The 12,583-nt window shown below is 44.7% G+C and overlaps 1 protein-coding gene across 3 annotated transcripts in view; it reads right to left on the bottom strand.

Moving 5' to 3' along the window:
• Positions 1-254: 254 nt before the first annotated feature.
• The window catches only part of sema5ba (sema domain, seven thrombospondin repeats (type 1 and type 1-like), transmembrane domain (TM) and short cytoplasmic domain, (semaphorin) 5Ba), a 111,907-nt gene continuing 99,578 nt past the window's right edge, over positions 255-12,583 (bottom strand). For all 3 annotated transcript variants that reach the window (XM_088606117.1, XM_088606114.1, XM_088606116.1), the window contains 7 exons: positions 12,181-12,406; positions 10,737-10,955; positions 9,012-9,182; positions 7,364-7,513; positions 6,275-6,319; positions 4,487-4,692; positions 255-3,480 (listed from right to left, as the gene is read on the bottom strand). In XM_088606117.1, the coding sequence (XP_088462243.1) occupies positions 3,319-3,480; positions 4,487-4,692; positions 6,275-6,319; positions 7,364-7,513; positions 9,012-9,182; positions 10,737-10,955; positions 12,181-12,406 (1,179 nt within the window). In that variant the 3' untranslated portion in view covers positions 255-3,318. The remainder of the gene's footprint in view (positions 3,481-4,486; positions 4,693-6,274; positions 6,320-7,363; positions 7,514-9,011; positions 9,183-10,736; positions 10,956-12,180; positions 12,407-12,583) is intronic.

The following is a 12,583-nucleotide window of genomic DNA, read 5'->3' as shown; positions in this document are numbered from 1 at the left end:
GTCTGAATGACCTACAAGGAATCCCCTTTGTGTTTGGTCTTAATCAGCTTGCTAATTGAGGTAAGATTGCAATTTGCAGAAGTGACCAACAGACTGTTGCAGCACGAAACGCGAGACCATCTATAAATTAAGGGTTAAAAAATAGCACAATAAATTATAGTGTGCATAAGCTTGGCTCTTTGTGCACAGCTTGAAAATAGACCATCACGGAGCACGGATCCTCTGTATGAGGGACTTGGGAAACAAGACAGGACTTTGGCATCAAGGTTGTTTTATTCTTCTTTACAATGTACAATATACAAAAATATAGAGTACCAAAAATTCACAGTGTCTAAAGGCAGTGATTACAGTCTAGATCACATATCTAACAGTACCACCAAATCAATTGCATAGGAGGGCACAAAGCCTTCAGTATGGAGTTCAGCAATACAACGCAAGCACAGAGCGACTGCAATGTCAGTGCAGCAATGTATATACTTGTAAATAATTAAACAGCAAGGACATGAGAAGGCAGGCATGTGAGGAGATTTCAGCTTCCATGAACCAAGACAAACACCTTAAGAATGGCTTACTTTATTCTTCCCCCAACAAAAGATTTATAGAACTGCCTGTAATTTTGAAAAATGTTACGTATGAATGTGCAGCTTCAGCTTCCAGCTTTGTATTAAGCTTGTTAGGCTTTGATAAAAAGACAGGAATTCTTCAAACAGCAGGCCACATCATCATGAAGGCAATCATTTTTATGCCATACCGACAGGTCTACACCATTTATTTTAGCTGTAGGGGCTCTAGGTGGCTCTATATAACATTAAAATTACATTTATTAAAGATGCCTTGTTTGTATTGACTACGGACTTTTTACTTTTAGGGACAATGCTACTGAAAAGTATGTGTTCTACAGAGAAACATCAGTTTGATTGCAAGAGGAACAAAATTAAACCTTAGATTACCCCAGCAGGCGAAATACTTTGACAATGTTCTAAATGTAATAATGAAAGTCTTGTAAAAGGAACCAGGCACAATTAATTTTCTCCTCTAGAAGAAATGCTGGGAAAAAGAGTGTTGATAGCCTCTTGCATTATTGAAGACAGCAGTTCGACTCTGCTGTAGTTTAGATTTACATGGAAGTATTTATGAACTCCATTCTTCACAATCTCTATGGTTGGTATTTACAGCACTTCTGCGCTTTGTACAACTATAAGGCATTTAAAACAGTGTTAGCTATACAATATACATTACACTAACTATAAATTTCATTAAATTGTCATTGAACAGCCTCTCCTATGTACAAATGTAAGATTCTCCAAGCTTAGATTAACTGAAGACTTTTGTCTGTTCTGCATTCACTTAACAGGCATGAGAAAAAGACTGCTGAGTTTTGAAATGCCATATTCCTCCCAAGCTTCTGTACAAATTGATTTTTTTTGTCCATGACATTTACTCTTCGCATTAGGTTTCTTGTTTTTCGGATGCATACAGTAATATAGCGAAAGGTAGGTTGTGCATATATATAGCGAAAAGGTTAATTTGTGCATTAACAGTTCATGCACAAATGTGGCTGAGATCTCAACAAGAAGCAATACAAAAACAGTCCTCTGTTCCGATGTTTATAGAGGACTGTGTAGCCAAATGGATGAAAAACATGACAACATTGCTATATACTTTCCACACACAAAGTCCCAAACGCCCTGCACAGGCCATTATAGCTGATCATGATTACCTTTCCAATTCATCTTAAAACAGTTTCTTTATTACTAATCATCTCGATTTTTCAAATCCACAAGTCCAGTTTTATGCTCCAGTGCTACGGCACAAACTCTTTCACCTCCTCAAATTACCCCGATCTCCGTTCTCATAAGACTATAAAACAAATAATCAAGGAATATTGTCGTATGCTGCAGAAAAACTGTGTAGGACAGGATAGTTAGCAGTTTATTATTCGATGTTCATGTTAAATTTATTGCAAATCCAAGATGTGGCTCATTTAGAGGTGGCATTTTGTTTTACATTGATCCTTATTTCTCAAAAAGCAAATCAGGAACCTATATCACCCTATTGAAACCTTTTAGAGACAGCAGTCACCCATTCTTTCCATTATATCATCACAATGCATCCATGCTTGCAATCAGTTTTCTTAAAGACCTTTTGTTGAATATATATATGAAAATGATTCTCTTTTACAGTGTGTCAATTGCTTTACACATTCTGAAGCTGGTTAACTTCAAAAGGACATCATGGTAAGCAGGCAAGAATAAGGACAGTCTTGCATTCTATTTTTCTTCTATATCAGAGTGAAGTCACACGCCTTAACAGAGCTGCAGTGATGACAAACACTGCAGCAAATCCAATCTAACCAGCAGTGTGAAAAAAAAAGACCGACACATCAAGCTGGGCTTTTCAGAATTCAGCTGACTGGAAGACTAGAATTTCAAGTACCGTTCCTGTTGAAATCAGGTCCCCCTTAAACTTCCTCAGTTCCCTAGTTGGAAAACCATTTTCATTTCCATTCCTAGTCTTGTGCACATGTTGGTATGCTGTGCGTCTTCCATCTCAAGGAACTTGAACGGCTCATAGCATCTGTTCTTTACCCTTGGAACAAAACTAGAAACTGAGGGAGGGTTTCCACTGGAAAAAAAGGATTAATATTGATTTAGTTTTGCAAGTACCAAAGTGTGGAATACCATGACGAGCTAGAACCATTGTTTAGTAATGGCTTTTATTATTTACTGTATTATTTTTTAAAGAAAAACTACATGTGCCCACATTAAGATAGCAGGGCTAACCAGATTTCAGACTTGCGGTGTGTTTATAGAACTGAAAGTGTTGCTTTGAGGACACTTAAAAGTATCGGTAAAACACGTTTATCCGTTTTCCTCTTCAGGCCGGCCACCAGTTCTTTGAATTTACATCGGAGGTTCTTCGGCAGAGAAAGGAAATCCTAATTCCAGAGCTGTCAGCGTTATAGTCACGTTGTAGTGTATGCCATTCACCAGGGAACGCCATTCTTATTGTTTCTAAAAAGTGCCTTTTCTTAAAAGCAAGACGTCCAAAACAAATAAAAACAGTCCCTTTTTCCTCCCTGTACAGTTTATAAATCTTTTATAAAATGACAGCTGTCTTGCTCGGACCGTGCAAAGTCTTGGGCAGGCAGTTCCTTCAGCGGCCCTGAGCCCACAGCAGCTATGTCTTTTCAGAGCAAGTCAGCTTTAAAAACAGGCAACAGCTCCCGAACATGAAAGAGTTTGTTCTGATATGAAGAAGTCAAAGGAAATTGGCGAGAGAGTTAAATCTTTCTCCAGTTGTGGCTGCGACTCCGTCTCAGCTGTGTGTGTAGGTCCGTCCGGGAGAGGAGTCTGGCCTGTAGTCGTATTTGTTGAGAGTGGAGGGGTAATAAGTGGTTGTATAAACATTGGTTTGCTGCAAAGGCGAATGGAAGAAGTTGGTCCTTTCATCTGGAATCAAGTTGTTCTTGTTCAGCGTCTGTCAGGAATCAGAAAGGAGAGGGGATTAAAAAAACGGAGACTTTGGGTTTACCTTATGTTGTAGCACGACAAAAAAAAAACAATACTTAGGAAGGAGAAAGGGGACAAAAGGCTAATCAAATTATGTGTGTTACTATTAAAATCTCTCTCTGGTAGATAGGTAGGTAGGTACTGACCCCTGCTCTGCTATCCTTGTCAGTGTAATACTGTACAGTGATATGTGAACTGGTGCGATTTCCATTTAAAATTGCAACATGATTATTCAGTGTGCCTGAAATCTTGTTTCACTTAATTTCAATTAAGCACTTAACATTTCTCTTCATGTTCCTCATTAGAAACAAATCTCACTTGCTCCCCGTCATGCCACTTCATGTGCTTGACTCATTTTCTCAAGGGTTACATTCTTTAACGACACCCAGCAAGACAAGCTCAAGGCCAGCGCCTTTTCTAGCAACAAATTCTTTCTGCTCAGAGCTGCCAAGGAGTAGCTGAATATGCCCCGAAAGCCTCCGCTGCCGGCTCCTTGCTCTTGCAGAACTCGGCAAGTCGCCGTCTGTAGCCTGTGATCTCCAGCAGCAGGAGAAAAATACCGCTAGGTGTCACAGGAAGGACGGAGAGCAGAAAAATAACCTCAAACCAGACGACATCTGCTGATTAAATATGCGACCGTTTCCTGCAAACAGCTGGAAAACTCATGCGACAGGCTGACGCGGAACAAAACGAATGGATGTGATTAATAAAGGAGTGACTGGATGCCGGGGTACACGCAGGATGGATTATGCAATGCAGTGTGTGGGGACAGACCTGTGATGAACACCAAGTCCAACAGCATGTAGGACATGCAAACCATCCTGTAACAAATTCGTTCCGTCATTTTTCTGCGGAGGAAAAAAAACCCTCCAGCTCAGCTTTTGCTTAGTATGAAGTAATAATTTGAATCAAGGAACTTTAAACAGGGGTGTAACAGCACCTTAACTCCCTTGCCACCCAGCCCTGTTCCTTACCTTAAACTCCATGGGAGTGTACTTCTCATTCTTTGGCGTAGTGTTCCCCTTGTAATTCAGGTGGTTTGGAGTAGTGGGGTGAATCACTGCAGACTCCTGGGACTGCTTCTGGAATTTCTGGCAGTACGCATATATGAGGAATGTCAGGAGACTTGCACCAAAGAAACATGAAACTCCAGTGGCAATGAGATGAATGAGACTGAACCCTGGAGAACAGACAAATGGGGGGAAAAAAAAGAGGAATTATGAAACATACCAGCTGCTTGCTTCCTCATTTGCTCGACTTCTGTATAGAGTATAGCACCAAAGAGGTACTGGATCTTTGCTTTTATTGTTATCACTCTTTTACTGTGATGACATTTTGGTTAATAAGTGTTTCCGAGGGTTTTCCAAATGAGTTAAGGTTTTGTCTTTTGGGAAGGAGCGGGTGACTGAATCTGGTTTAAGCCGGTCCTGGTCTTCAGAGTTGCAGCTAGGCTAATGAAACGGCCAGCAGAACCAGCACTGGGCCTGTGCTAATTGAAGTGCGTGGTCATGGACTCTGCTTGCGGCACTCTTCTCTCCAGAGGAAGTACACGCTTAACGAGCACCTCATTCTGCTGCTGCAGCCTGGAGCTCACAGGAGATTGTCTGCTTCAGCCACTCAATGCCCAGTCTCACCTCTGTTAAGGTCCTAATTACTGACTGCATGACACTGCACATCAGTATTTAAACAAGTGGTCTTCTCATCGACACACTGTACTGGTTCAGCTTCACATCCCTGACGAAAGGCAGCAGTGCCCTTATTAACAAAAGGGATTGAAATCTCTCTTCTTCCGTGAAGTAATACAGACTGCTTTACAGAGCTGACCCACTCGAGGGAAGACAAACTTAATTGAGGAGTTGGAGAGACACCACTCCTTTAAGGCATGAGGCATCATTACAGAGGAAGAACAACATTTCTGATTGCCAACATCAAAAAATTGTTGAGTGCTAGCCATTAAAATCAAGAATGTGCTATTTAAAATAGTTGAAAAGAATCTGGACTTAGAAAATACTCAAACTATTTGGGCCTCCTCCCTGTTGTGAGCAGCTTGTTGTTGTTACACAGAATTTGAACACTATCCCTAATAAATCTCAGTTGTTTGGTATGCTTTGTTCACGTTCCCCATCAATACAACAACCACTCTGACTTCAAAGAAACAAGGCTTTTTAGTCCTTCTTTTGATCATGCCCTCTTTGCAATGTTGTCCTTGATTCAACTGGTGTGTCTAACAGAAGACAGTTCTGTGACCCTGAACACTGAGCAAACTGCAGAAAAACACACGAGCATCAATCCTACCCTCTCTCCATTTTTGTCTTTTTATTCATGAAAGAGGCGTCCTTATCCAGCACCTCTTACACAAACCATGTGTTAGAGTTATGAGAACTGAACAGTCTCTAGCCTGGGCTGTACCACACGTTACGTCGAAAAGATTACTTCAATCTGAAGCGCTCAAGGCTCTGTTTGAAGATGCGGGTATTCTAGTTTCAAAGTTGCGAGGTTGGGCGGAGAGCTTGCAGAGAGAGATGTCATCATGGATTTTGACACACACTTACCGAGACAGGCCGAGAGGCTAGAGCTGCACTTTTTGAGAAGATCTCGGGAGGTGTAACGTACCCTCCAGACCTTGCATTGAGCAGTGACAAGGAGTAACTAAGTGCCACAGGGGTGTGCTACTATACACATCCCACTCAGCACTCGGGGAAGGGGGGGGCAGCTGTGAAAATTAAACATCAGACAGGGGGGCAACATGTGAATCCACTCACCTCCACAGTGCAGGTCCTTGTCAAAACTGGAGGCTGGTAGAATCACTGTAGCAGTGAAACAGGAGAGAGAAATCTATTTAATAAGAGGATACCACAGAGAGGAGGCCCTTTGGTTTCTTTAGCTCATTGAGTTGCTAACTGATCCAAAGATCTCTAGAAAGAGGCCAAGGTAACAGCTGTAATAACATGGCCAGGCAGTTTGTTCTTCTCTCCCATGATCCTTTAAAGAGAGAGCTGTCACCTTCACCTGTGTCCTCGGGTTCTTGTTTCACTGTTGATCCATTGCAACTCAAAAACCACCTGGCTCATATCACAAACTCCTATTCTCTTTTCCTTGACTTCCCAGAAAAAAGATTTTGCTGATACATGAATGTTTCCTTTTAATGCTGCACCGCACTTGATCCAAGGTGTAGTATTATGAATGCCTCCATGCACACATACACAGTACACTTGTCAATTTGCAGACTATATATATAAATAAGAGTAGGTTTGCTGTGTAGAAGAAAGCTACCTTGTGCAGTTCATTAGGTTTAAAACAATGTACTGGGTATCTGACTGGCAGAGAAATTACACCCTGAGGAAAAAAAAATCTTGACTTTGAAACATGCTGTCTTATTAAGCCCAAAGAAAGGCTTTGAAGACTATTTTGTAGGTCATAAGGAAGAAAGGACAGGCTTGTCGTAAGTGTCACTTTCCCAGCTACAGTAAAAAGACAGGCAGCTCACAGTGGCAAGGCAATCAAGACAGAAGGCTATCGGCACCTCAGAGTGACACCGGCTCCCTCTCCTCCTGGAAATTGAAAGTCCTATGCCTGACTAGAAAGGGATTTTTAATTAACAATCAAGGATATCTGATAATTAATTGTGAATTAATTAATCACAGCCACAGATTCCAGATTACTCTTCTCCCTTCAGCTTCCCTGTCCATTTCCCATGTCAGTTTTGTACCGCAAATACCAAGTACTACAAAACTGATACTAGACAACATGTGACCTGTCATATCTCCCAGGTACTCTATTCACACATTACGCTCACCTGACCTTTAACTTGCAGTTTTCCCAAGCGTGCCTTGTACAGCTGTTTATTTTACCTGGTATCTCGTTGTACAAGCACTCCCTGTGCTCGGTGCTGTTGCCGAGACACTGCGCTGGGCCTGGGCTGTGGACCTCGCAGTATCGGCTGCGTGACTGCAGGCCGTCCTCGTTGCACAAATTCCACTCGGACCAGTCGGACCATCCGCCTGGGACAAGCGTTAAAGATCAGATAACAACAGGAGGTGGAGGGGCAGCCCGCAGGCGCCGAGACTGTAATCAGCCAACATCCCACTCTGTACCCTTGTCAGAGAGAGCTGCCAGCGTCAAGCACCCCAGGAGGCTAAATGCAGAAGATGAGCAAGTGATTTCACTCCAAAAAAGGACCCTTTCAGAGATTTTGAAGTTGACGGAGAGTAAAATCAAGGAATTACATTGCGGATGGTGCCCTACAAAATGGTTTATTATGCTTTCTTGTCCAGATTCGGTCAGCATGTCATTAGTAATTATGAGCTATGGGCGTGCCCCTTTCTGCCTTCAATTAATGTGAACATTTAATCACATCTTTGCCGAGTCAGTTGACCACTTGATATGTGAAAGAGCTAGCTTATTGCTTTTTCTTACTTATTGTTTTCACCATGATGGAGTAAATGGAACTGGAGAAAAAAAGCACAGCTTTGATGCGCCAGTAATGTGGCTGCCTTTTCCAAAGAGCTTTTGTGTATATTTTCTTCCTGTTTTTGCTTCTTTTATATTCTAAATTTAATTATTTTTTTAGCGTTTTTAAGATGCACAAAATGCAAAAAGATACTGTAATAATAGGTTGCAGATGATTTGATATTTAAAAGCTACTTCTGAACATTGGAGACAGATGTTCTGGAAATACTTAAGTGTATTTGGTGATGGCGAACACACTGAATATGAACAAGCAGTGAAACACACAGGTTGTTGTCGAGAAGGAACAGACTACCAGATTCCGGCCACTTTTAGTGCATCTCTTTTGAAGCACCTTGCCCAACACTGAATAAAAAAAACAATATACAGAGCTCAAGCACACCAATTCGGTATCAAAAAATCTTATGCAGTCAGGTACCGTGTGCAGGTTTACTTTGATCTGGGGTTACTGGTTTACACTAGGGCCTTTGCAGCAAGCAGGATTAGGTCTATGAATAAAAACATTTTCAATAAGTACCTTACCTGCATTTTCCATCTGGGAAGCAAAGAAACCCATGTGGAGAACAGAACTAAATGATTGAAGATAACAATGAGCCCTGCAGTTCTATCAATTTACACTGTCTCACCCAGCACACTAATTCCCACACAAACGCCTCCTAGGGTCTCTGCCACTATGTTATGAATTGATTATTTGTGGTGCCAAAGATTGTTTTGAAAATCCTTTCCAATTAGCTTCCTGCAGCAGACTGGGGTTTTGAAGCACCTGTGTGCAATGCTCACATGATTATTAATTTTATCATCTGTATCTTTCTGGCTAGAGTACAGGATGGTGCCGGAAATTGACTTTAACTCCGGATTAAATCTATTTCTCCAGTTACATTTCAGCTGCTGGTGTTTCTGAAAAGTTCTGTTCACCTGCATCATAAAAATCTTTTAAGTTCTTAGACCGGAAACCAAAGTACAGTTTTTGAATCACCGCTGGTACAGTGAAAGGCCTCTTGAACCAGCGTCGGCGGCGGAGTGTTTCCCTACCTTCGCAGGAGTGTGTGTTGCACAGCGCCTCCTCGGTGTGCAGCCCGATGCAGATGTCCCCTCCGTCGGTGGGGGCGGGGTCGGTGCAGGTCCGGGTGCGCTGGTAGTGGCCCCCCCCGCACGTGACCGAGCACTGGGACCACAGGGACCAGCAAGACCAGGCTCCGTTCACTGGACACACAGAGGGAGAGGTCAGTGCGGGGCGGCCTCCTCTCGCTCGGGACACAAGGAACAGGGCTGGGGGGCTTCTACACTGCTCTATCCTCCAAGCAGCGGACCCCATGTGACGACTGGAAGCACTCAAGATCGGGGATGACCTAGAACATTTCTGGCTCCGCCCTCCGAGGAAACAGCACAAAACTAAAACGGAACTTGATAGTAGGAAAATATTTCTAATAATAATGTTTCTTTATTAGCCCTATACAATTTCTTGCATTAGGAATTCGTCTTTTCGCATACCCCAGCTTTTCTCCATGGAGACACAGACACACAGACAGGGAGAGAAGCTTGGGGTCAGAGCGCAGGGTCAGCCATTGTACAGCTCCCCTGGAGCAGTTGGGGTTAAGGGCCTTGCTCAGGGGGCCAACAGAGTAGGATTCCTCTGCCGGCCGCGGGATTTGAACCGGCAACCATCCAGTCACAGACGCAGATCCTGAGCCACAGAGCCACCGCTCCGCCTCCGCTTACTTGCGCGGGAGCAGCAAGAACGCTGCTGTGCTTTCTACGTCTCCGAGGTTTTCAGATTGATAGGACTGGCCCCGCTTCAAGTCTCTGTTCGGAGTTTTATTCCACAGAAGACACCCCCCTCCTCCAGGGGGCCTGCGCCCACAGTCTGGAGCTGGAGAGGGGTCCACACTGACCCACCACTGACTGACTCGATGGCAGATAAACCCCCGTGCAGGTGCAGGGGTGCCGTGTCACAGCTGTGTGTGCCGACGTGAAGGAAGCGCAGAATGAAACTGTGCGTTAGAGGACATCTGGGAAGACTCCACAATGAAATATTAAATATGATGCAAAAATTCAGTGAAGTATATCAAGCGAACCTAATTATAAGAAGCGCTTTATTAGAGCACTGAGGGAAGGGGGGGTTCTCATTCAGCTCCTCCAGATATCTATTTCTAATCAATTGGAATTAAATGAAACTGACAGGAGACAATTGGTTCGCAAGAGGAAACCGTTAACAGCTGCAGAGCTATGTAAGCGCCTAGATTCTTACCCAGCCCTGCGCTTTCAGTGTGCGAATGCTAAATCCTGAACACAACCCACACACTTCGGCGCATCCTAGAAGATTTCCTAGCCCTGAAAAATATTTTGCTGGCCTGTAAGCGAGAAGTCCAATGTAGATGGTGCACTGTAAAACTGGATTTCTGATGGCACCTCAGAATAGGAGGCACCTGCAAGTCACTTATGAGCTACACACCAGAGTGGAACAGACGTCGAGCTCCTGCATAAAGGCTTGTTGGGTATTTATCACCTTCCATCAGCAATAAATAACTAAAACCCTTCATGTTTCAACAATGAGACGTGCATGATGCATTCCCTAGCACTCCACATCCTTTACAGGTGTCAATTCATTTCTCTGATGGCCTTCATGGGACATTTTTACGACTTCCTCTTTCCGCGCGCTGCCAAGTTCATTTTGCAGTCTTTTAAGAAACGGGAGAATCGGCGGTTGCCGAGGGGTCCCGGGGTCCCCCCCCCCCGATGGCAGGGAGCTGGCCTTACCGGGGCAGGGCTGCGGGTTGCAGTCCTGGTACTCCAGCGCCGAGCCGGAACAGGCCTGGGCCGCGCCCTTGGGCTCGGGGCCGGCGCAGGTGCGCCGCCGCGTGCGGAACCCCTTGCCACAGTCCTGGGAGCAGGGGGACCAGGTTTCCCAGGGGGACCAGCCCCCTCCTGCCGCACGGGACAGGGGCCGGCCGCTTCGCAGCAAGTCCTCCACCAGAGCTGCGACGGGGTCAGAGAGCAGACATCAGAATCGCAGGTTCGAGAACAGAAACCGACCCGGCAAATCAGAACTCGTTATGGGACGACTGAAAAGTCTGCTTTCGGGGATGAAGGGTGAATGGATGTTTTACAGCCAATAAAAGAGCACCAGCAAAAAAATGGACAGTTTTATTTGAAGTGACTTAAATTTGCACAATTTTATACAGATTTTATGCTGGAGAGACTCGACTATCTTCCTCAAGGGTGTACCTGCAGTAGTGTCTGACCTGAAATTTGAATGCACAACCTTCCAGTTATGACCCTGAACCCACCCAGGCTTCTGCTCCACACTGCCTTTTTTTCTATAAACAGAAACAGGTTCTGACATTAAGAATAAAGGTCTAGAAGGCAGAAGCTCAACTATCAGTGATAGCTAATCAGTGATAGATTAATGCGTGATGGGACTGTTTTGGAAAACATACTGTATCTTTATGTTCCCACTTAGTTCAACAGTAAAGAAAAAATGTTAAAGAAACTGGAAAGCACATTACACAACTTATTTTCTCACGATGCTAAATGCTTCTGTTCTTCAGTGACTCGAGGCTGACACTGACAGAACGCATGGTACCGCAATATTTCACCTGTGTTTGACAGAATACTCATGCTGGTCTTTACAGACCGTGAGGGTGGGGAGCACCCTTTTGGCGAGCGAATCCCTGGTCTCAGTCTTGTACTGTTCAGCACACTGGTGGAAATACTGTCCCTAAACTGCTGACAGTGAAGAACAGCACCCACGTCTAAGCCGATTAACAGTGCTGCACGAGCAGCTGCAGCTCCAGCACGAGGGCTCGCCACCCACCTCCGTTTCTCTCAGGACAACGCGGTTTTCAAAACTCTTTTTTTTGCCTCATGAAATGGACAAACAGATTGGGAGGATTTCCATTAAAATAAATCATGATGTTTGTGAAACACTCCAATTAATATTAAATGGCATAAAGCATGGTATTTCCTCGTTTCTGCAGCTACATTGCTATTCATATTTTTCAGGAACCACATTTTTTTTTTCCCCCCCAAGTGTTCAAGTCCTCCTTAAAAAACAAAGATACCGGCTTAAACGGCAAAAGGGATGCGTGTCTGAAGCCCTGTGAGCTTTTGTCGAAAAACGCAACACACATTCTTATCGGAGGATCACCGTCCCTCGTGTTGCGCTTACGGGCTCCAGAACAAACAGAACAACCCCACTCACTGTCGGTCTCACACGCGGAGGAGCCATCGTTGGGGCAGAAGCGCGTCTCCACCTTGCGCTTGCCGAACTGGAGCTCGTGGGGGTCGGGCAGCTGCGCCCGGCAGGTGTAGCGCACCCTCTGCTCCTGCCGGGCTCCTCCCTGCGTCACGTTCACCGGCATCCAGGGGGTCCAGGGCGTGTTCCGCCTCACCTCGGGGCAGGACTCCAGGTTACAGGCCTTGTACTCCTGCGGGCAGGGAGAGAGCCAGGCCAGCCTCAGCAGAGCGACGCGGGCCAAGCCCCGCCGCTGCCGGGCCGCACCACGACTGAACTGTCCTGGACTTCAGTGGTTTAATCGCACCGACGTCCGTAAATCTCGCAGCCCTTAAGGAACAGCTCTAAGAACACGCGGAACATCGCAAAG

The sequence above is a fragment of the Lepisosteus platostomus genome, chromosome 14, assembly GCF_059453375.1.
Source record: "Lepisosteus platostomus isolate fLepPlt1 chromosome 14, fLepPlt1.hap1, whole genome shotgun sequence".
Taxonomy (NCBI): domain Eukaryota; kingdom Metazoa; phylum Chordata; class Actinopteri; order Semionotiformes; family Lepisosteidae; genus Lepisosteus; species Lepisosteus platostomus.
The sequence above is the reverse complement of the archived record's forward strand: the minus strand, read 5'-3'. Positions and strand labels throughout refer to the sequence as shown.